The sequence below is a fragment of the Coturnix japonica genome, chromosome 3, assembly GCF_054131305.1.
Source record: "Coturnix japonica strain WE chromosome 3, WE-NBRP24, whole genome shotgun sequence".
Taxonomy (NCBI): Eukaryota; Metazoa; Chordata; class Aves; order Galliformes; family Phasianidae; genus Coturnix; species Coturnix japonica.
In genome coordinates, this window is record NC_140665.1 from 87,721,315 (window position 1) to 87,747,141 (window position 25,827).

Sequence of the window (25,827 nt, forward strand, 5' to 3'; positions counted from 1 at the left end):
CTGTTCTGTAAGAAACAATGAATTCCACTTCAATTTTGGTCTGTTATGCTCTAGTCTCTATTTTCATTTGTGATTAAGAGCAGCGTTCTGCAGTTATGAAAGGTGACAGGCATGAAAGTAGCATGTATTACAGTATTATTAGTTCACGAGCCTTCTATACTTCCATGCTTTAACGTTTTCCCACATTTACTGTATATTACTAAAGATGATGAATCCAAACTACGTTATTGGTGGTTAAAGTAATGCAAAATAAGCAAACGAAAAAATCCTCTAATTATTTTGAAGAAATTGTTTACACAATATCATTTTCTCAGCTGCAAGGAGGCTTCCAAACAGATTTGTCTGAATCTGTGTAATTATGTGAAATGAAGGAATCCAATGACTGAAGGCTTTGGATGTGGAGAAAACTGAATTAAATGAAACTCGTGGTGACTGGAACCAGGCAGCATTAAAAAATGTTGAGTTCCATGAATTCTTCACTGGTGCAATACACTGGAGGTGTTTTCTAGTCATTCTCCAGTGACATTTTGAATTAATCTTATTACAACCCAAATTCAATGTAATCAGAGTGAAATCTGTCCCTGCACTGGCAGTGATGTGATATCTTTCCACTCATCTTTGTATTGCTCTGGCTCTTCTAATTTCTCAGATGCAAAGAAAATTTTGAATATCTTAGCAAGTCCACAGTCAAAAAATTGTGCTGATTGTTTCTGGGCATATTTTAGAATTAAACACTGCTTGAGAATTGGTGATCTGAATCATCATCTGAGATTAAGCAGGAGAAGTTCATCTAAATTAAGGAAAAAAAAGAAAAAAGGAAAAAAAAAGTATTAACAGGTTAGGCAACCTGAATAAGTGATAACTGATACTTTTTGCCTACAAAACCACCTCATGGTAAATTCAGTTGGCAATGCTATCTTATTTATTTTTTTTTTCCTGATGACAAAGCATATATAAAACAGACTTTATGTATAGGAATAGCTTTAATAATCTACTCTTTCATTCTCATTTCTGAAACAAACTGAATAGAGTTTTTAAAATTGAGGTGAAATAATAGATAGCAGTTGGATTAAGTCAGATTCATAGGGTCATTAGAAGACAGTTACCAGTTTGTTACCAGAAGTGTTCAGTTTAATTACACAATTAAGCTTTAGATTGTTTCCATTATGTACAGGAGGGTTATTACAATTACAGTTTAATTGCTTATCTTTAGAAATACTATTAAATTCAAATTCATTTTCATGGTAGTGCAAAAACACCCACATTGCCCAAGACCTAAAGAAAGATGCTAGGAATTGTATGCATTAGTTGTAAATATATTTGTTAAAAGGGTTGCTATGTTTATAAAAATTATTAATAATTCAGCAATTCAGACATTGTGTAAATCTTTTTTTTTGTTTTCTACAATAAGAATTTACTGATTTACAATGAAAGAAAATCATCAAGAGTGAAAATCTTCACTTGTTCTATATTTTAATGATGATACATATAAAATGTGGATCTTCATGTAGCCACACAAACATTTCATTTCTGAAATGAAATGAACTTGTAATGTCTCTTGTAGATACTTCTAATTAAAATTGTCTCTCAACTGCAAAACTAATAGTATTTTAGAAATTTACAATCACTAGGAAAGGAAGATAATTTAATTTGTAGTAAAGAACTATCTCAAAACAAGTCAACACCTTCACTGAAGTCCACTAGCAGATTTCCACTAAGATGAATGATTCCGACCTGAGAATCTGCTTCTGATATTTGGAAATATCTGTGGGACAATCCTTAAATAGGAAAGCAGCACTCATTTCATTGTTGTAACTGTCTTTCCTTCTGGAGGAAAAAACGCAGATTCTATAGAACCACAGGACTGTTGCTCAGTGACACAGATGAGGAAGCTCAGTCTATTATCAGTTAGATACCGTAGGTGTTTATTTCAGTTAGGCTACAGCAGTGATTTTACTGAGTGTGGTCTCCATATTGTAATAGCTGACCTAAATGCAAAAGTTCCAAGCACTGCAGTGTCCTGAGAAAGACGCCATTTAAAACATGAATGCATTAAGTGTTATTTTCTTGTTAGTGCCTTAGTCTTCTATTACTCTCTGTATGTGGGTTCAGATCTATTTCTCAGTACAACAATTTTATTTTTCCAGATATCCACACTGATAAAAAGACTAAAGAATATATAAAATAAATTTTTATTTGTCTTCAAAGAGAAAAATTTCTCAGTGGTATTTGGGTGATATTAAAATTTTACCATTGCAAAGAAGCAATGCAGGAGTCTTCTGCTAGTATAATTATGTAACATAAACTGTTGGTCACAGCCTGAACCTCTGATTAACCATCTGAGGCAAGCAACAAGTCAGCTGTGGGAGCCCAGCCGAAGGTAATTCAGCTGTGTTCCCGGAATGGGTGGAGCTTGACTCCACCTCTCCTAGATCCCATTTAAGGGCTGACCACCACTAAGGTAGCATCTCTTTCTGGAGATTGCTCCTTTGTGGAGTTTTTGTGGCGAGCCTCAGCATTGGTGAGCATCCATCTCAACTGAAAGCCTCAGTACTGGTGAGTCTTTTCTTAGATCCCCTCTGGCTATCCATTTGCTTTGAAGTTATAACTGTACACTTGTGTTGTTTCAACTATACAAATTATTATGTTGATGAGTAATTGATTTCTTGGGAAGTGTCTTTACAATTAAATTCAATTATTATGCTAATCTCTAATAAAATATGGCCAATAAAACAGGCCAATAAAAACTCCCACATCCTCATCTGTATACAGCACACTTCCTTAAGTCTTTATGAAATCATGTGCTTTGTTAGCAGGTCAACTGTTTAGTGGGAAAAACTGCTTCTATTAGAGTATTTCTAGTTTTGTGTTGTTTATTTATTAATTTATTTCATTTTGTTTAATGTGAGGCTGACCATTATATTTTTATCAACATTCACTACTGGGCAAATCTTGAGTAGTTAGAGCTTTGCTATTGACTCTAATGGAATTTGGAGTCATTGCTAAATAGTGCTAGAAGCATGAGTTCTATATATGTTGATAGGTGTTTAATCATTATAATGAAAAGAGCAGAAGCACAATGATGGCTATTTTATACTATGTGGAATATATCTTGCTCTTACTGTACAGATAAAGATGAATTCTCATTAATTGTAATGTTTATTTTATGTAAAATTGGGATACTTATATCTGAAAAAAAAGTGTTTATAACATTAAAGAAAACAAATTAACAAATTGACATTGCTAATTTGAATGCTTTTTTTTTTTTTTACTCTAACCAAAGCAAGATTTTCCCAGGTTATATGTGATATATTATTTCTTCAACATTGCTTGTATGCACACTGCATATTTTAACTTAAAATTATTTTTATAATTAGTTATTAGGAATGTGTATGTATAAAATGCACATACTGTATTCATGTGGATATGATAGTTTATATTATGCTTTCACAAAATCTAACACAAAGCTTTCTGGAGAAGCAACTTGGACATCCATCACTTTTACAGTATACCTCCAACTGAACCTACTGTCAAGAGGGTGGGCTCCAGTATCCTGGCAGTATACTAATAAAGTAGGATGGAACAAAGCTGATTTCTGGGAAATCTCTACATCTATTGGAATGACAGTGAGGGCACCCAAATAGTAACTATTAAACCCTCCCAAGACCTGGAAGGACAGACACCAGTGCCAGAAATATACCTTTTTTTCTGCTTCTGAATAGACAAGGGATCTAACAAATTCTGTGAGCAAGTCAGAAATGCTCAGAAATTTGCAGTCATATTGTCAAATTAATGATACTTCTGTGAAATAAACATATATGCATTGTGATACTGATATCTGGAAAAAAATAGAAAGAAATGCAAAGAGCACTTTTGTTACAAATTATGAGTGACTATTCTAGAACTCACTTTTGCTTGGAAAAAGTATTGATCTGGGATATCTATGCCAGTTTTCTGATCCGACACAGTTCAAACATGACACCTTCCTTTTAGTTGTATAATTCTTTGGACTAAATAATCAAATCAGTATGAAGCTCACAGTCTACATCCTACGTACTATATTGACAGACACCAAGACTATAACTGGAAATCTTTTACACCTACTTGAGCAGTGCTAGCTAAAGAATATATGGCATGTTTGCTGGTGTTTTGAATCTTTTTAAATACAAGCTGTGTATTAAATTAAATTAAGGTGGTTCTTTGAGTATAACTGTATAATAGAAAAATAATTTAATGTGTACCATTAAGTGATATCTCTCATCTACCTATATTAGCAATATTTAAGTGTTCTGTGATAAACTTGTAAACCTAAGCCCAGAAACAAACTGATTTCCATTTGGTAAGGAAGACTGTTTAGAGTAACGTATGTTTTTTCCTCTCTGATGCTTAAACTGTGAGTTCTCTCATTGAACCCACCCGCAGAACACTGACTAGAATGTTTATATATATATTACTAGCTTTTTTTATTATTTTTTACTTTTGTTTTTCTAGAAAATTACATAAAAAGACAGAGAAATGCAGATTTCTGTTAAACTTCAATGTAAACAATAACAAAGGGTAACCTCATAATTGCAAATGTATGGCAAGCTAATTGCAAAGACTGAAATGAGAAAAGATAGTATTCTGTATCAGTGTGAATGAGCAGGGATGGAGGTCCTTGTAACAGTGCTGTCTGAGAACCTGTTCAAAGTCACTGAGTACATGCCAGAGGCAAGCTTTTAAATTTAGTAACTGCTATCTCTTCCCTGTATGGCAAAACACAAGCTAATTCTGTTGTAAATTAAAAAAAAAAGAAAAAAAAAAAAAGCTATGTGTTGTTTGGTGGGATTTTTTTTTCTTTTTTAATATAAAACCGATACTTTTATTTGTAATGGTTATCACGGTGAAAGAACAGCACAGACTGTTTGTCTTTAGTATTTGTCTGTAAATTATTTTTTAAAACAGTTCCAATATTTGCAAATATGGAATATTTGTAAAATACTCCAGGCTAATTATGCGTGAATAGTTTGTTTTAATAATCACCATATGTGGCTGAGCAATTAGAATGCTTACTCGTTAGGGAAATCTAATTTAATATATTTTCAAAACTGCCTTGCGGAGTTAAGAGCCATTTACTTTTTAACCTCTTTAGTTGGAAGTGATTAATAAGTTGAAACTGTTGCTTGATACTGTCTTATGATTATTGAATAATCTGTGGGAATATTTAAATATTGTTGTAATTGATTATTGATTACTGGAGTCTTTTTTAGTGCCAAATAATATTGATAATATGTAAGAAAAACTTTGATCACCAATAGGCAAAATAATTTATTCAGAAATAATGTATATCTGTCACTGTTCAATTGACTATAATACTATTCTGTACTGCTATCTGAGTTTAATTCACAGCCTCTTCAAAATCCTTCATAAAATGTCATATCTGTATGTATATCTTTAAGTAGTTTAAGGAGGGAACCTTCAAGAGTTACTAAACACAAATGTTCTACATTATACACAACATTTTTGAAGAAAACTTCATGGCACAACTTTCACCTTAAACAATTGTATTTATGTTTTCAATCTCCTTCAGGCCATTCTTGTGTTAATAACATTTTTTCAGCATTTAAGAAACTATCCAGATACAAAAAATCACTACAAACAAATGTTCAAGGGTGAGGCAACCAGGCAACCATATGATTTATGAAATATCAATGAGAGAAAAGTAATGCTTCCTTGGAGGGGAAAAAAGAAACCACAAAGATTTCATAATGTTCAAGTGTGTATATATATGATATTTAAAATGATTAGTAAGGTCAGATGGGGAAAATCTGAAGGCAGCATCTGATCTCTGTTTGTGCTGATGTTTTGATGAATGGCTTTTTACCATTACACAAATCTCTTCGTGTTCTTTCAAATTACATCAGCAGCAGACACATTCTGTTATGCTTTCAGAATCCAAAGATGCCAGGTAGCCTTAAAATGCATGCCAAGACAATCAGCTGGCATTTTTCAGTCACTGAACTATACAAATGGAGAAATGTTGCAAGGTAAAAGCTTGTCTTCAAATTTTCTATCAGGCAGAGAAATACAGAAGTCAGATAACAGTCAGATTGCGCTCACTAAACATTGAAGCACTTTTACCTGCTCATGTGCTGGAAATGATGTGGGAACTCGTATGTGAGGTCTAAGCAGTTCTCCAAAAGTTTTGAAATAGTCAGCACTGACTTTTTTTCCATGAAGCATTTCATAATGATGGTTCCCAAGAATATAGTCTTTATTTTGAGAAGTGATTCTGTACAAAGGCCTCTAGTTCTTCTCTAGCTCACAGACTTGCTAGGAACTTAATCAGATGATTTTGACAACTTTATATAAAATACTATAAAGCAGTATGAGTGTTGTTAGCTAACTGTCTTCTCTCACACACAAAAACTACATAGTGTTATTTTTATGTGATATGTGAAGATGATGTCTGTTCTCTCAAAATTCATGCTTTTTTTTCAGTCTAAAACATATATGTGCACTTGGCAAGGGGATACTCTATGTTTCACGGTTGACTTTGCCCTGGGATTTACCTGTTTTGACAGTAAAACAAAGGTAAGAGGAAAAAGAAATCATAACTCTACTTTATTTCAGTGTTCATGAAGTTATCAGTAACCCTATCTTTTATGCTGATGTGAAGTATATTTTTCCAAACATACTGTACTTCTTTATATAGCTCCACTGAAGTGCAGTCAGTTCAGAACTCAAAGAGGGTAATCTATTTGTACTGTAACATGTAGATATTGGAGAAATACATTAAGGAGAGGAAAAAAAAAAAAAGAAAGTAATTTCCTTTTTAAGCCAGAATAAGAAAAGAAGGCTATGTGTACAACAGAGAGAACTTGGTTTCTTAGTAATGGAGAAACATCGAGATTTTGAAAAGATTACCAGTCATGAGAAATATTGAACTTTCACCTTATTCTATTTGTTTTGAAGATACAGATATAATAGAGAATGAATTATTCTTCCATCTTAAGAAATTTAGGCTATATCAGAAATGAACAGAACAAGAGCAAATGAATTTCAAAGTCAATCTATGTGATTAAATTTGCCTTTCTTGCAGAACTGAGTGGCTTTATAAAGGGACTATAGGGAATGGTTTATAGCACATGACAACTTCCAAACCATATCTATAGTTCTACTACTTTAAATAAAATCTGTTGTCATTTTTAGTGAATTTATAGATTTGTTTCCTGGTGAACATGAATTTATATTTTTAAAGATTTCTACCTTAATAGAACTGTTTAGTATAAATCTGTCCTCTAAAATATGGTCTGCAACTATGGACTGAAGTGATTTTGTAAGATAAATTAAAGAAATTAATTTAGTCATTCTTATTTAAGAGAAAATACAATGCATTTTGAAATACTAATGCAAGATTTAGTTTTTTTTATATGTTGACGTTTTTTGCATTTTTGGCTCAATTACACAAATTTATTGAAATTTCAGTGCAGAGAAATACTAACCCATGTAACAGTTATTTGGAAACTTAGACTACTTGCGCTGCATGTGGTGCCCAATAAATAACATGAAAATTCAGAAAAATATTTGCATACTTTTCCATGCCTTTTGTGATACTACATTTTGAAATTGTGCTCAGCATAGCACAATTTCCACATAGCCGCAAATTCAGTATAGTCTCATTACTTTAGACAGTATAAAATTTTTATTTTAGATTCAAAGATAGATTTAGTGTACTCCTCCTTGACAACAGTAAACTTCTCTGTTACTCATTTTCACTAGACCAGATAATAAGTAGAAATTCTACTAGTAGAATTGAAGTATTACCTATAGAAAGAGTAGCACTTTAACCCAGTGCGCCTACCATCATTGTAGTTGATAGTGTGGAGGCTTCAATCATACTTTGTTTTTGTAGTATCATGGAAAGGCTTGGATTGGGAGGGACTTTAAAGACCACCTAGTTCCAACTCCCTGCTGTGGGCAGGGTTGCCACCTGGGGCCCCATCCAACCTGGCCTGGACCACCTCCAGGGACAGCATCCATAGCTTCTCTGGGTAAGCTGTTCCAATGCCTCACCACTTAAAAAAAAAAAAGAAAAAGAGAAAACAAAAAGCCTCCTAACTCCCCTCTTTTAATTTAAAGCCATTCATCCTATCCTGTCACTGTCAGACCATGTAAAAAGTCAGTCCCCTCCTGCTTGTAAGCTCCCTCCAAACAAAACAAGCCCAGCTCCCTTGACCTTTCATCAGTGCTTCAGCCCTCAGAAATTCTTCATGACCCTCCTTTGGATCCACTCCAACTGCTCTGCTTCCTTCTTGTACTGGGGGCACCAAGCCTGCACAAAGTATTCCAGATGGGGCTTTACAAGGGCAGAGCAAATGAGGATAATCCCTTTCTTCTCCCTGCTGGCCTCCACTCTTTTGATGAAGCCCAGGATATTGTTAGCCTTCCAGACTACAAGTGCACACTACTGTCTTATGTTAAGCTCTCCATTCACCAGGATCCCCAAGGCCTTCCCTGTAGGGCTGCTCTCAGTGAGTTCTTCTCTCAGTCTGCAGACGTATCTGGGATTGTCCTGATCCAAGTGCAATGCTTAGCCTTGTGGAATCTCATTTGGTTCAGGTGAACCTACCTCTCAGGCTTGTCTAGTTCCCTCTGGGTGGTTCCCTTTATGACCATCCGACCAAATACTTATGCACTAAATACTCTACCTTTCAAATCCATGATTCTCCTATTTAGACATAAGAATGTGATGTGGCACCACATTAAAAGACTTGCAGAAGTCCAAGTAGATGATCTTCTATTTCCTGTTGCCATCACTCCATCTTAGTAGGCCACTAGATTTGTCAGCCCCTTGGTGATGCGAAGCTGATTGTCATAATCACCTCCTCATCCCTCGTGTGCCTCAACGTAGCTTCCAGGAGGATATTCCTCATGATCTTCCTGGGAACAGACATGAGACTCACCAGCTTGTACTTTCCCATATCTTCTTTTCTACTTTTCTCATAATGGGAGTGATGTTTTTACTGTCACTGTGGACTTCATCTGACAGCTTTTTGAACATGATGGAGAATTACTTGACAACTACATCAACCATTTCCTTCAGGACCCTTGTATGTGTGTCACTGAAGAGAGGAATAATGTTAGACATATTAATTCTGTTGTTTAACTGAATAAAAGATCTGGAGATATGCTTTTATTGTTCTTCTCTGTGGAAGATGGACATGTTCTCTGTATCTTCAAGCATGTGTGATGCAGTAATAAATATCTTCCACACTTAATTATTACTCCCCACTAATATAGTCTGAAGTTGATGGTGTTGCCCCACAGTCTTAGGTTTTTTAGAATATTTCTTTCCAACACTGAATAAGTTTGAAGTAGCAGAGTAATTAACACTTAATTAGGCACACAGCAATTTTTCTGAGAAGAAATAAAATAAAATGTTTTCTAGACAATGAATTTCAAACTAAGGTGAACTTTTCGTTGGGGGGGGGAAAGAACTCTTACAGCACAGCAGGAGCTCATACAGGCTTATTAAAATGCAGGGCAGTCTCCTGGTCTGACCTACAACTCTAAGCCTGGATCGCACATTTTGGGCAATCAGCTCACTTGCCTAGTAAAAACGTTCTTTATTACGGTTTGTAAAGAGATCAAAAGAGAGCCTTCTGCATTACAAATGACAAAATAAAAAGGGCAAGAACTTTTCCTTAGGAGTTTTTGCATCTTTTAGAATACTCTTCATTAGAACAATTCTGGGGGACTGCCAAACATATTTGAAGTAATTACTTCATTTCATATGTTTTCTGAGCCTGTCATGGGACTAACTCATTCACATGTTCTATTTGGGGTATATCACAGAGACACCCTTGCAGTGTGGCTTCTTTGTATCTGATTGTAGATTTTTTCTCTATCAGTTAGCTTACTTGATTCATCTTCCACTGTGCCTGAAGCTATGCACACAAGATAAAAAGATCCCAAAATATACAATTTCTTCTGTCTTCCAGAGCCATCTCTTTTCCACTCTGTCAGCTATGGACTCCAGCAATGCCTGTTATTGCTAAATTGTTCTTGTTTTGTCCTCCCCTTAGGGGTTATAATATATAGTTAGCATTCATCTCTGCTATTTAGATATAAACATGTTTAAGATTTGAATACCATTTGGGCAGTCCAGTTAGGCACTCTGGATCCAGTTAAAATTTGTTTATTAATGTAAAGTTTAAGCATCACCATGCTGTAGTAAAGGGCAGTGATGTTCCAGGCTGCAGGGAACCAGGAGATGAAATCAGAGATTTCATTGAAATTTTGTGCCTTGCTTTTTCCATGAAGAAGTGTATTTTATTTTGTTTGTAGGACATTCTTCTCAAACCTAGAATAGAATTCTGAAGATGACATAAAAAAAAATGAAATTCATGAGGCTGTCGTCATTGTAGGTAGTGATCATCACATTTAGGTGTTGTCCTTGATTCAAGTTGCCCATATCCACTACAAAAACAAAACTGCTGTCTAATGAAACATAAAAAATCTTTATTTTCTCTTTCTCATTCTGATCATCTCTGTATATTAACTGTGTAATTTAGAACAAAACTTCTGTAATTTGCATGACCACATCATAGCTTTTTTTAAATAAATGAAGCATATTTATAGCATATTTAGCATATTTATCTTTGGATTTTAAACCACTTGAAAAACACTTTTTGACCAAGGTATATTGAGCATCACAACGTCTGTATAAGGCAGTTATCTGTGTTGTGCAGTTGAGCCAGCTGAAAGATGACAGATCAAGATATGGTGTGAAGTTGTGTTCATAATGAAACTGATACAAATATCCTCATGAATATTTCTAGAAATAAGATTATGTCATGCATACTGGTATTGCATCCTGTAGGCAGTGGAATCATTCAAATTTTAGAGAATTTATATATATACATTTTAATTAGTTGAGTGTTAATATCATGCCTTTTACTCTCAGACATGATGCAAAACTGTTAATTTTATTTACTCTGCAGCCAGCTTGTGTTTACTGCCCCAATGGTTTATCTTAATACATAACCATTAATCATTTATCTGTAGTTCTAGGTAACCATGTAATAAGTCCTTAATCAAATTTCTTTCTCTTCAGAATGTACTATGGAGGTTTAAATTCTCCCAGCTCAAAGGTTCCTCAGATGATGGGAAAACAAAAGTAAAGCTACTTTTTCAGAATCCAGACACCAAACAGATAGAGACAAAGGTAAGCGACATAATCTTTTTCTGCTTATTGAAAAATGAAATGGAACAGTCAATTCCATTTACTGCTGTGCTTGCATTTAGTGAACTGCAAATCACAGCTTCTATATTCTTCCTCTGCTCTGTGGAAACTCCACAATGAAAAGAATTGATATAGCATCTCTAGATTTATTACACTATTTGTAGAAATCTGTTACTGCATTGTGTTTTGATGGCATAATACTGTAAAGTCTAAAAACTTTTAAAGAGGGTAAAACAAAAATATATCTATTTAACTGCTAAATGCAAACTGGGGACTTACATGCTCAAGCAAATACATGATAAAGTATTACAGATAAAATAAAATACTGTGTGATATTTATTAGCTTAATAAAAAAAGAAAGAATCTCAGAAGAGGCCAAATAATTCTTGAAACTTAATCTAGTGCATTCATTACTATGACTCAAGAGTGCTCAGTGCTTTGAAAGATCTGGCATTAAGCTGCGGCAACATCCAGTCACTACTGAGGATGAGATACCGATGTATTGTATCTTCTAGTGACTATCAGGTCTGGTGTGAAACTTAGGATTCAGATTCCCAACTGAAGTTCATCAGTTTCTAGTTCAGGATTGTACTTTGAATCATCATCTGGAGATAGACATGTGAATGTACATTTCTTACAGTGGTACACTGTAACCTAAGGGGTAGGATGAAAATTGGAGAAATGAATTAACAAGGCAGAGACCATTGATGAAGAATGACAGTACTGAATAATACAAGAAAGCATAAATGAATTGAGAATTATTCAGTCCTGCATTTGTGAAAGGAATGAGGGTAACTTTGATGTGATATAACAGAGAAAAGGTAGCTAAGAGTGAGTTCAGCTTTCAACTGAGACAAAACTCAATGAAAACAAAAAACACATATAATTGTATGTGAAAATTCTCTCTTTTACCCAGAGTTACGCAGGTTAAAGTGACTTATAAGTGAAAACTTGCTACAGTGACCATATTACAAAGGTAGCATAGATAATACCTTTAATTCTTTAAAATGTTTTTGTAAAAAACCATAAGGAGATAATCTCTAACCATCCTTGTTCCTCATAAAGAAACAACTAATATATGCCTTCCTTTGTACATCTATATTAATAAATTATTCAGTTTTTCACCAGAAAACTTAACCTCAGTTCTCTCTTGACACTGCAATAGCAAATACAATAATATTAGAAAAGGTACAACACTATACTAATATGACTATAGTGGCAGGTCATTTCCACTTAATTTCTCATGCTATTCCTTGGAGATATAAAGGAACTGCTATCATCACTATAAACATGATTATCTGTCGGATAGAATTTAAGTAACTTGTTAAAAGTCAGGCAAAAAAGCATACAGATGAAAAACACGATCTAAATTTCAGGATCTGTGTATTAAGTCATCAGCTCATCCATGTGTTATTGGTCACATGTCCCTGTTCCTCTTCCTGCTGTGGTAAATAATCTCATTTTTATTCTTAAGCTTTTATTTTCACTTTAATGGTTTTTAATTGCAGAGTTTTATTCTTTAAATAGAAAAAAAAAAGAGTTTATTTATATGAAATTTTCATTAGTTATTCATTTGATAAAAATGAGTCCTAATGATACTGAACTATGGCATATGTAGGTTCATACAGAAATGTAGATAGCTATGTACCTAAATGTACACATGCAGGGAAAACATGTTAAAGGCCAGCTAAGCAGCTGAGGATTTATCAGGTTTTCAGCGAGGCATAGGCATTTTGTTATGTACCTCTGGCACAGTGTAGTTTACCCATTAAGGTTTCACTCCAATGGGAGTGGGATAGAGCTATGCAACCTCTCCACTTCAGATACTAGGCTTATATATGCAAGTATATGTCTACCACGCTTCTAAATGCTATTATTTCTTATGTCTTAGACTTTGGGATTACAGACATTACATGAAATAAACAGTGCTTATACCATAATATAGCACAGTGTCTGCCTGAGCTTAGCATATTGAAAGAACCATATGTTGCTGAATGATGAAATGCTGCCAATAATCAGAAACAGAGAATGTCACCAAATAATAGAAGTGTCATTTCCACTACATCTGAAGTAAAGCTTGATACTGATGATTTGAATTCATTTCACAGTAAATAGGAGAGTTCAGACTGCAAAAGAATTTTCCAGATTATGTCTAATTGTATATGCTTTTAAATTCTTGAGGGAAAAAATCATGTTTGGGAATTCTATTTTTGCATTTCTGAGACTAGCTAGAGATGATGGCTTTTCTCCTTCTATAAATTATTAGCCAAATGCATCTTCCTTTGCTCTTCAGTTCAGTTTTAAAAATAATTTGTTACTGCTTTGATGCATATCAGCCAAAAGAGTTTACATTTGGCAAATTTCTATTAATAGTAGATATTCTTTGTCAGCATGGCAAATACACTAAATTTCTGAGGTTGCTTAAATATATATGTATGTATTATTATATTATAGTAATTCATTCAGACTCAGATGGGAAACATAGCTTACTTTTCTTCCTTGTATCTTTCTAACTTTGTATCAAATATTTCAATGAAGAAAGTGTGAGAAAAAAAAAAGTCAGTGTCACTAAACTATTGTGAGCCATATGGAACATTCTACTATATACTGCTTGTCTCCTATCCTTTCTAACTGTTATGCATGTAACTTGATGACCATGCATATTTGTCTGAGTACATACAGTACTCTTTCTTCACTGACTTCAGATATACACTTTTCCAATTAGACTGCAGTACAGTTTTAATGCAAATCCATTCTGTTTAAACAGGAGAGTTTCAGGAGAGTGATTGAGGACAGATCAGCAACTGTGTATCTTTCTTTAGATTTACTGTTTTCAACTGAGAGAAAATTTATTCTATATTAGTACTGCTGAGAGATAATGGAAATTAAATAGTGCAAACAAAGCTCTCTATTTACAGCAATGTTGATCTCTAACATCAAACAACCATAATCTAGCACTCACACACTTCTGTATTTTTATTAACATGGGTCTTTTGTTGCTGAAATCTGGCAGTTCTTGAGAGCTTGAAAAACATTTGAAGGATGATGGTGGACATGAGTTATGACTTTGATTGCATGACAGTACTGGTCAGTCTGATTGCTGCTGGATTTTAGTTTTAATATTTACTGGAAGGGGTGACTTTAGTTGGCTGCATTCAGACAAACATCTACAGAAAAAATTTCAGATTTTTTTTTTTTTTTTTTTTAAGTACATTGGCAAAGTTTTTGCCAATGGAACATTTGAAAGTGTTCCAGATTTGATAGCAGAAAGTGGCATTTGGAATCCCTGAAGCTGGCAGTGAAAAGCCATTGGATTCATTCTTATTCCTGTAGGACACTGTTAAAAGACTTAAGTACAATTCATAGTTAGAGCTGTAATTCATCTGACATTTAATTTCGGCATAATGGATCTAGTTCTTATATTGGTAAGAGCACCGTTTTATCTTATGTTTGTGTAAATGACATTTGCAAAAAGGAGAATAAATAAAACCTAACAGCTGAACAAGCCTTCACACCCCTTTCTATAGCTGATAATTTATTTTTTGTGTTTTTATAACTGTCTTAACAAGCTGGGCTGTATAAGTATATATGTTATTTTCAACCATGAGATGGTAATCAAGCCCTGCTATACTTGCTGAAATTTAGAACTAAAGTTAAATTCCCTGTTCTGTTTTGATTTCCACTAAAGCAAACTAGATATCACTATCAGTGTTGTTTTCTTGTTTTTTTTGTTGGTTTTTTTGTTGGTTTTTTGGGTTTTTTTTTTTTTTTTTGGTTTGTTTTTGGTTTGTTTTTCCCAAAATGAATGATTAGCATTTCAATCAGAAGGAATTAAGTTATATGCTGAAGAATACAGTAGTAATAGTTGAACTCTTGTCAACAATTAATAAACATGGAGACTCATGAATGTCCTTTAAGATGTTAAGAAATACACGGGTTACAACACTGTCGTCTATTTTATCTGCCTCTTAAATAATACAGGCTCGTGTACATCTTGCTCAAATAGTGATTCAGTACCTCTCAGAAATAATCAATAAAATTAAGTGTATGCGTGGTAGCAATGCAACAGGCCTGTTAAGCTCTTTAGGACATATAATACATCCTGCTGTTAAAGGTGGGTGGGCAAAACAAAATGTACATTTTTCTTACCTGTCTGTGTACATATAGTGACTGAGATCAGTGCAGCGTGCACATATTTAATATTCTCAACTTGCAGTTTTGCTGACTTGTCTTCACACAGCTTCAATACAACCATTCATGTTCTTTCTTTCTTTCCTCCTTTTAGCATCTTTGTTGTATTTTACTTATTAGGATACATAAAATTAATTGAAGTAGTCTTGGTTATTGAAATGTTAGATATATAAAAATTGTTCTAAATACTTGTAACAGGCAATCTTGATTAAGGAAATGAACACTAATCACAGAGCAATCACACAAGCAGAAGAACAGAGTTAGGTTATACAGGACAAATGGAATGTTCAGTTAGTTGTCTACCTGGATGAGTATGAGAAGAAATATATTACTTTAAAAAATAAAAATAAATAAAAAATTAATTGGTGTTCTTTCAGAGAAACAAGTTGGTATTTCTTATTCTAAGTGTAGTCTCCAGTCAAAACAAAGTTCTGTTATTTATACGCCCATTTCAACTATGTTTAAATTATGTAATACAGAAATAAGAGTAAATCATTAGTGTCCCAAAGATTAATCAGAGCAAATTGGACAACATCTCTGAGGTACGCAGGAGGGACTGCTCTACCTTAGTATGTATTCTAAACTCATATAATTCTGCAGTAGGAGTATTGAAAAGATTGATCTCTTAGTGATGAGGCATTCCACTATTTGCTCTTTTCTTATCCAAAAACTCTAGCAAAATAATATTGCTGATGCACCCTGAAGTTCTGCCTGCAGTATTTCTTAGGTATCTCTGATCACTTATCGTGATAATTATGTGCAGCTTGGAAGTGAATATATCTTTGTGAAGGCTTCTTGTCTCTGACAGCTTTGGCAGTAGTTGGTCAAAGTGTTAAATGTTAGAATGAGTAGTCAGAACCTGAGGTTAAACTGTTGAATGATTTCTTTTCATTTTGAAGCAAATCTAAGATTAAAGTGAGCACTTTCATATTTTATAATTTGTTGCTTTTAAATATTGTGATTCAGGAGATCCAAACCTCTGTGACACGTGTACATCATTCAAGTTTTATAAACCCTAAATAATGAGTTAAGTAATGGCACTACTTCTTAATTAAAATGTTTATATTAATTTCATATTAATTTTACAATAGACATATCTAATGTCAAATGTTTCTTTACTTCCCCAAAAATCAAAATGAAGATTACATGTGCTTAAGGATTTTAATGAATATTTACACTTCATTTTTCTTCCACAACAAGATCTAATTTTGAATATGAGGCCCAAATGAATACTTCGGCAACTGAATGCCAATTATTAATGGTTACCTAAATGCCTGGTTTGATATAATTTCTCGAGAGATTTTTCTTCTCTGAGGGTAATTATTTCTTAAGCTGTTGACTTGCAAGTACACAAAACCAGAAGTTTGAGAGAAACATCCCTTAATGCTACGTTTTTTTCCTCCTTTTTAAACTAGATACGAATGATAATAAACAGCACATTCTGCCCATCAGTTATGTTGGCTTATACCTTTATTGTATTCATTACAATGTAGTTTGTTTAATGTCTGTTATTATTTTATATCTTGGAAGCATCAGTTTGTAATTTCCATAAAATATGTGAGGGTTCGTAGCTGCTAAATAAGAATAGCAGTAAGTATACCACAGAAGTGCAGGCAAGATGTGGGCCTTTCAGAGCATCTTCAGAGGAGATACACAGAAATGATTCAAGGGATGGAACGCCTCTCCTATATGGGCAGACTGAGAGATCTGGGGCTGTTCAGCCTGGAAATGGGTCCAGGGAGTTCTGAAAGCAGCCTTTTTACAATTAGATACACAATGGTTGCAACATCTTCAAGAATACATTTTGAAAAACTTGTGCTAGTTGTCTAGAGACTGGAAGTAGCATGAAATCCTATAGCAGTTTGTAATCCACTTCACATGCATGGAATGACATATTCAGAAACCTCAGCATTGTAGTAAAAAGTATCAAATTATTTATCTGATGATAAATTACCCTATACATATGATATGCATATAAATCTCTTTGCTTACATACTCATTGCAGGACTTAGGGGCTGAAAGCACTGCTCTCTTAGGCTTCTCTGTGCACTCTGTAATTACTATGAGGAAGACAGCTTGCTGCCAAAGCTTTCTCTGTCTGAAAGTTACAGTGTGTGAAGACTTTCTGAGAGCTTCCTTGGATGTTCAGTAGGGAACAACTATACTTCTAAGGCCACTTAGCATGATGGAAAGAGCATATTCTGGGAGCATGTTGAATATGATCCTGTTAATCTTTTTGCACATTAATGTTGCTTATTGTCACCTTATGCTGGAGAAATTAGATGGTAACAGAAATTAAATTTGTCTGAGAATAATAAATTTACTTAGTGGAAAATAAAATCTCTGAGATAATGAGCTGTATATGCCTGAGGTTTTAAAGAAATTCTGCACAAGTGTTGGAAAAAATCCTGATAGAGTCATCTTCATCATGAACTAGGGCCCTCAAATGCTGGAAGTTTGATGCCACTTTGTCCTTCTTCTGTCTTTTATTTTCCATGTCTCCAATCACAATCCCAATAGAATCCCTAACTATTTCCAGAATGAAGTAGTGGAAAGCCAAATATTGACTTTGTCTTATTCTGCAGTATGTGAGGTAGAATAAGTATGTAAAATTTGCATTCCCCTATTTGCAGCCTAATCAATATAGAAAAATCAACAATGAACATCTGGGTTTGATTATTTTAATCAAATATATATGTATTAAAATAATTCAAAATCTCCAGTGAGTTCATGTCATTCAGATTCTTGGTGAAGGATTTATACTGTGAAAATTTTTGTGAGCATTTGTTTCAGAGGGAAATTGTGTGGAAATAGTGTGGCCGGTCTCTCACGTATTATTTGTGTCTATTTTATAAATCCATATTGGTTTTATTTCTACTGAGCAAGATACAACTTTTTTTTTCAAAACAAAACATTGTACAGTTACCCTGACAAACTTACCAAGCAAAGAAATATGTCTAAACTAATTCACAGATTTTCCCTGAACATTGTTATGGCTCATGAATCTCACCTATTGCTTACAGGTTGCTTTCCAGTAATGAAATCACATTATTACTTATTGTGTACCAGCACCAAGGTTAGTCATTACGTGCCTGTGATGTATGCAGTGACCTCTCATTCTGGTAATACTTCACTGCCATAGAAGACAGTATGATTACTATCATGTACAGAGATGTAAAATATTTATTAAATGCAATCCAAATATCTGTCACTGTAGCTGTTACTTACAGCACAGTATATTTATCTACCAGGTTGTTTGCAGGGATACCTGTCTTGTTATCTTCAGCTTCTGAAAGAATCAACCTATCTCAAACTAAAAAGCCAGTAAAATAAAGCTGTTAAAAAGAAAAAAAAAAAAAAAAAAAAAAAAGCAGAACAAAAAAAAAAATCACGCATGTGTTAAAGATTCTTCTATCTGGTGGGAAGAGCTTAATCAGAGGAGAAATGTAAGTGGTATAAGAAGAGATACTGGACAAATAATAACTCCATGATGGAAAATTAAATCTCTAATGTCAAAAATCTTTCAGTGCAAACTGTACAGGAGTAACACCATTCCTATTAAGTAAATATGTGAACTTCAACTGAAAAGTGGTGTAAAAGCTATCTTTACCTGAACAGGAATGAACTCCAGATATTCTGTCTGAGGCTATTTTTGTTTAGCAAATACCATACAGTACTGTGACATGAAAAGCAGAAGTGCTTAAATTTTCATGTTAAAATAAACAGAATATTTCCTGATATGTTGTTTTATAACCATTACATTAAATTAATGTAATGTTGAAACCTGCTTTCTCCCAAAACCATACAAAATGTCTGGTTGCAGCATCTACAAATATTGCTATAATGTAAATTGAATGTGCTTTCTATTTTATGTTTTTTGTCAATGTGTGAGAACATCATTTCTCTCCGAGAAGACTGGGAAACAGTCTTGAATGGGTCCTGAAACTGCATCTTTAAATTTTCAAATATTTTAAAACATGGGGTGATGTCATTGATGAACATTCTTGCAAGTTGAATGTTTTGATTGTCTAAACTGAGGGAATTGTAAACAGTAAAGCAACAGAGGATGAAAACTAAATTTACATACTGCAATGCCTGTGAATGAGCTGTGGGTATGCAACTTTTACTCTTAGCACATTTAAGATTACAGTTCCTTACAAATGTTCAGATTTGCATTTTAAGTTCATTGTTGTTGACTAGTGAGTCATTTCTGTATTCATGTCAAATGTTTATTAACCTGAATATGAATTTGTGTTTCTTTATTTTTCTCTTGCTTTCTTTTTCAGGAACTTGAATTTCAGGATCTGACAGCAGTTTTACACTGTATTCACTCCTTTATAGCTGCAAAAGTGGCATCTGTGGATCCAGTATTCATAGACAGCCAGAGTATTGCAAGAAAATATATGTACAGTAACTGATATAAATGTTGTGACTATGGCAAATAAATTATTTTCTTAAAGAAAGTAGTTATTTCATGCACAATATTGCAACTTTGTGATTTTCTAAGTCTATAGTTGTGTTATCTGTAATGTTAACAGTTTTCACAATCTGTTTAACATTTTGAATCTATGAGTTAACAAATATTAAATCAAACTGAATCAGTTTGTTGTCTTCAGCACTAATCTAATATTCTGAGCAGATATTCATTCAGTAACATCTTTAGTGTCATTTCAATTTCTGTTCTCATGGTCATGCATACCCCAAATATTAGATAAAAACACAGGCTAACATTTGAAAATGTATGTCCAAAGATTAGGATTTTTAAGTGTATTTTGAAAACTGTTGGACGGAAAGACAATTTCTACAACCCTCAATAACAAGAACTAATTATTTTAGAAAACTACAATATTGCACTTTCATCTTGCTTCGATGCGTTTGAAAATTTATAGTTCTTTGGTCCAGTGTTTTTGAGGCCAGAGAGTTAGATCTGGCATAACACAAAGTACTCGATCTCAGATTAAGGGAAAGATTCAAGCCCATACTTGATTCTGGCCTCATTATGTAGCCTAAGCGTATGCAGAATGTAATGTTAAGTATGCATCTAAATGCCTTGCTAGATCAACTGAAGAGCTTTGTTCTAAGCTACAGAGCCTAACTATAGGCACTGAGTTGTAGAAAACTTGTCGTAGGATTTTCTCATCTTTCAATAAAGTTTCCGTTAATCCTACGAGTGAATACACATCACTCGTAGATTCCCTTAACAGTAACCACCAATGTGTTGCTCTGTAACTTCTTTGGCAGAAAATGCTCTTAGTGGAATGAATGTGAAGTATTTTCTGGCCCATCCACCTTCCCCACCACCCCCTCCCCCTCCCCCCAACACACCCCTCTAGCCCTGTCTTACATATATGCTTAAACACAAGTGAAAACAGGATATGGGTCTATTTTTTGGCTTGATCACTTTCTTATTTGCACAGATAATGCTTCCTGATATTAAAAATTATTGAAAGAAGACATTTTATTTGTAGGGATAAGTAATAACTTGTATTCAAGGCTTCTGTGATAAAAATCTCAGTTGTTTTCAACTGTAGTTTTGAGGCAACATCATGCAATATTATGATTTTTTAAGAAGTGGAAGAAATAAAAATTAAAAATTAGGCAATGTATACAAAGCATATGGATCAAAGTAATCAAACATTTTTCTACATTTTAGTTGTCTAAGAAAGTGTCCTGATAGAATGAAAGCCTAAAATCAGTGTATACTAAGGAAAGTAGATAGGTGCCCTTAAAAGCTCTCAGATGAGGAGTCTTTTTACCTAACTTCACTGTCTGAATTTAATTAGAGAGGCTCCACCTCTGTCTTAAGGCAGGCGACTGTCTTGAAAAACAGCAATGGAGCCTTGGGCACTGATCTTAAAGAAATGCTTATCTGCTCACCTAAAAATAGGCACAAATAAAGTCCTTATAGTTGGTGATTTGATCCTACCACAAAGATTGCCTGCTGCACAGTGGTATCTTGAAAGAAATTAATTTAAATGTTAGGGATGCTATTTGCAATTCCATTGTTGTTTACAGATCTAATGTTTGCAAGGAGGTATAGTAGAATAGCTAACTCCATTTAGAACGTTTCTTAGAAAAGCTAAACAGTATTTTTATTAATTGTAAATAAATTTTAATAATCGTTATAGTATTTTTAACAAAGATCATCTCAATTTTATGTCTAAAATAATCAAAAATTGTTGCTCTCAAACATACTTTTATTCAAAAAAATCTTTTAATTTTCAGCTTTATATGTATACTGAGATTTTAACATTCACAACTTAAAAAACAAAAGGCTTTCTTATAGTCAATTCTCAATTATTAGTGTGAAAAATTACAGATAACAAAGTAAGTGTAGGTTGAAGCATGATGGAAAGCTTCCTGTTTTACTTTTATTCTCTTATGTACAAACTTAATCACTAGCATGGCCGAACTTGTAACTGGAGTGGAAGAATGTACTAGTTACCACTGCACCAAGACTACGATCAGGCATCTAGACAATGTTATAAGTATATTTTAAGTGTAATGAAAAGCACAGCTTATCTTTCCAAATGTCTTTCCATTAGCAGATATGATATTGAGTGAATGTCTAGTGCCAGGAATTTAAAACAGAGAGAGGTATATCACTGCCGTATAAAATAATTATCACTATGGCATGGACTAGGGTATTGGACTTGAACAATGCTATTGATTTATTAATCCAGATCCTGGCATTCTTTGATCAAAATTAATTAAAATCTATGGAAAAATTCCTGTGCACAATTATGAGCGGAGTGAGCTCAGGTCTATTCCCAGTGAGTGGCTCTGTTGTGCTACCCGGCTTAAAATACCAGAGAGTTTACTAGATATGATGGGTCTACACCATGCCAGATGTCTTTAGGTGTAGAAAATGAGCCCTCATGTTTTCAGTTTTAAATTTAGATGCTACTATAAAATCTCACCCCTGCATGTAACCTTCCTTTTTTATTTTTTGCTTATAATTAAAGCATAGAACAGCAATATAAATATGGTGGCTGTGCTGAACCAGCCAAAGCTCAAGTTCAGGAAATCCAACTTAGTTCTTTTTTCTCTAAGATCTTAAGAAACAATGAGTGTTTCAGAGTGATAGCCACACTTGTGCCAGTAGTCCTGAAACTTATTACAATTATTATATTATTATCTGTGTGGGGTAGTGAAGATAAACACTAACAGACATTACAATCCCAAATCTACAACCTGTTTTCTATCTGAACTACATTAATTCTTAAGTAACATCTTAGAAGGAGACTACCATAACTGCTTCTGTTGAAGATATTTTGTGGCACTTCCCCACTCCCCTCAATATCATAGTGAAGAGAGTTTAGTTCCAATGTAGTTTTTCTGCTTTCTGTTGAACAAGATTATCTAAGACAGTGAAGTTTGCACACCAGCTAAAGCCCAACACATAGTGTCTTGATGCTGAGGAGTTGGCATTCTTTTATTTGAAAGAAATGCTCCTGCATTCAGGGTTCTGCCTTGGAAACCTCCACCGGGAGAAGAGCCATTTCTGTCCTTCCATGAAAGGAGACTGAATGTGAGTTCTGAGTTGCCTCCACATGCTGCTTGTGCCTGTGGCAACAGATAGAAAAGTATGTATTTTCTCTGGTATGTCAACTTGATCTACTCGAGATGAGTTTTGGTTCAGTGTAGTCTGCCCAGGTCCTCCTGTAAGCTTCTAAGGTCAAAGAGGATGGATATTAAGAAGGAATTATTTTCTTTCCTGCACATGTTTTTGAGAGTTGAAGAGATTTGGTGATTTCTGTCTGTCTTTCCAATGCATGAGAAGATCAAAGCATTGCAAAACTTGAGGAAGGGCAAGGATAGACTAATGGACAGACTATGCAGTCTTGAAGGTCTCTTTACTCACGCAGGCAAGCTGAAAGTAACTATCACATGCATTTCAAAGAGAAATTGTTCTTTCAGTGTACTTCTATTTCACAGTGATAATCATTGAGATATGGTTGCTGCATAGGGAACTTTAAAAGACAATGTTAAATGTATCATTTATTTATAAAATCAACTATCTAACCCATATGCCTATTAAGGTATACTTCAAAACCATTTAGGTACTTGTGTGTTGAAGCATTCTGAGAAGAGATTATCTCATATGAAGTAAAAGGCTATATTAGAAAGCACAAAAAGTACTTGTGTAGCATGCAAGATTTAATTGAAAATGTATTTTATCCTGGTTCAACCAGAAGAATTTGACAAGTGAAATCTTTTCATTGAATTTAAATTGATTAAAAACCGTGGACTTAAGCCAAAATCCACTGCTGTTTAGGAACAGACTCCCAGTGACTTAAACAGGACTTAATCTGAAAAATCAGAAAAAGATATGCTATTTTAAATAACTCAGACAGGAAGAAGAAAAAGTTTTCTAACATTGTCTTGATCCACAGCTGCCTACATTGTCAATAAAAGGATTTAATTTTTCAGAAAAGCTGCTGACTTTTGAATGAGAAATCAAACTCCTCTTATTGGACTGGAAGTTATAACCTTTCAATTGGAAAGGCTTTCATGGCGCCTTGTAAAAATTGCAGTTATGCAGGTATTGACGCTTCCAGACCTCTAGTCTAGATGTATCATATGTTCTTTTTTAATACATTTTTTTCTCCTTTTTTAAGGAAGAAATATGATATATCCTTTAAGTCTCATTACACTGGGAACTGAGAGTGGCCGAAAGGTCAGAGCGGCATAAAAGACTTAGTTGCAAAAGAGCTTTCTGCTCTTGTAAACCCCGCAGTGGTAATATGTAGGGAAAGTATTACAAGCCAAAAGCTTTTAATTTCTAGAGAGTGTGAGGATACAAGAAGGAAATTCTGTTAGTGAAGGGACTAGAGATATTTACTGGTGGTGCTCGTTGGTTGTTTTTTAAAGAAGAAATTCATTTTTTACTAGAAATTGGATTTACAAGAGTTGGATGAAAATAATAGAACAATTGGATGAAAAGATGTGTAATGTTCATACATTTCTTAATACTGTTAGAGCTTTGAGAGTGCTTCATTCTTTCTTTATTTAATGCTTAGCTGATTGTGACTGTTGTAGATCTGTAGAATTGTCAGAATACCAAACAGGGAAAAGAAGTTAAATGTGGAAATGACTTTATTTTTCTTTCTGAGTTACAAGCTGTTATTGGAATATTATTTGACATGTTTATAGTGTATGAAGCCTCCAGATTCTTACATTCTTCAAATATGATCATACTCGATGTTTATCATACTCAGTGTTTATTAATGAATTTTTGTAGAAATTAGTTATCTAGTCTCTGCTGATGAGCTGCACTCAACTCTATAATCACTGGAGAGAAATTGTAAGTGGCAACGAGTGCTTTCTTCCCACTTGCTCTGAAGGCCAAAAACCAGCTGACTGAATCATGTTCTGAAAGGGTATTCATCTTTCTCCATCAATCAGCCCAAAAGGCAAGGAGCAATGAGGAAGGAAGAGAGGGAAAAAACAGTCTTTTTTTTCCACCCAGCACTTACTACCTAATGCTTAGTATAAAGTATTTCTAAAATGAGGCAGTAAAAATTGTGTTAATTTGTAGACTGGTTCTATATCCCAAGGGGTACATTGGCTCTTGTAACATCAAGCTACTCATAAAACATATATATATATTTTTACTGTGTCTTTAAGCACTTTGTTCAATTAGCATTCAGAACTGAACTAAATTACTGCCCTTTAGTATATCCTAAATCATACATAAGCAGATTACATTATCAGCTCACTGTTTTCTTATTGCACAGAAGCTGGATAAATATTCCCCAGCAGATTTAATGTGAATATTTAATTGGCTTTAGGGATAAAAGTTTCCCTGTTTTAAAGCAGAAATCCTTTGCTGAACCAATATGTTTAGACAGATTATTTTGTTGTTGGATAAAACAGGGGGGAAAAAAAAATGTTCCATAAACTTTTTGCACCAAGACTTTGGGAAGCACTGTGGCTTGCATTTGTCTTGGGTTCTAGCTTTAGTCTATACTGTAAAGAGATTTTGAAGCAAAGGTACTGTTTTCCCTCAATTGTCTATTACTGAAAGCACGGTGACTACCACAAAACTCCCAGCGCTTAGTAGCACACTTTGCATCTTGGTATTCTGTGTACGCTTGACCTTTCGTAGTCCTCAAATGAAGAAACAAATGCACTCAGGAAGAAGCAGGAAATGTAGTAACTAAAACATCTGCAGGGTTGAATGTCAAAACCACTTCATGGCTTTAGTTCTTCATATCAGCAAATTATGTTTTTATCATCATTTTTAGCATTATTGCAGATTTATTTCTCCCCATCACTAGAATATTCATAGCAAGGTGGAAGGAATTGGAACTGGATCAAAAAACGTTTCGTACTTCATTTGCCTTTCACCTTTCTTTGGATCAAGGCACTGTAAGGTTCTAAGTATTAATTTACTATATGCTACT

At 34.1% G+C, this 25,827-nt stretch overlaps 1 protein-coding gene across 1 annotated transcript in view; it reads left to right on the forward strand.

Moving 5' to 3' along the window:
- Nucleotides 1-20,020, forward strand: part of SNTG2 (syntrophin gamma 2) — a 126,212-nt gene extending 106,192 nt beyond the window's left edge. Inside the window, exons 15-17 of the mRNA XM_085542617.1 lie at nt 6,481-6,573; nt 11,099-11,209; nt 19,705-20,020. Of these exons, the coding sequence (XP_085398743.1) occupies nt 6,481-6,573; nt 11,099-11,209; nt 19,705-19,836 (336 nt within the window). The 3' untranslated portion in view covers nt 19,837-20,020. The remainder of the gene's footprint in view (nt 1-6,480; nt 6,574-11,098; nt 11,210-19,704) is intronic.
- Nucleotides 20,021-25,827: the final 5,807 nt, after the last annotated feature.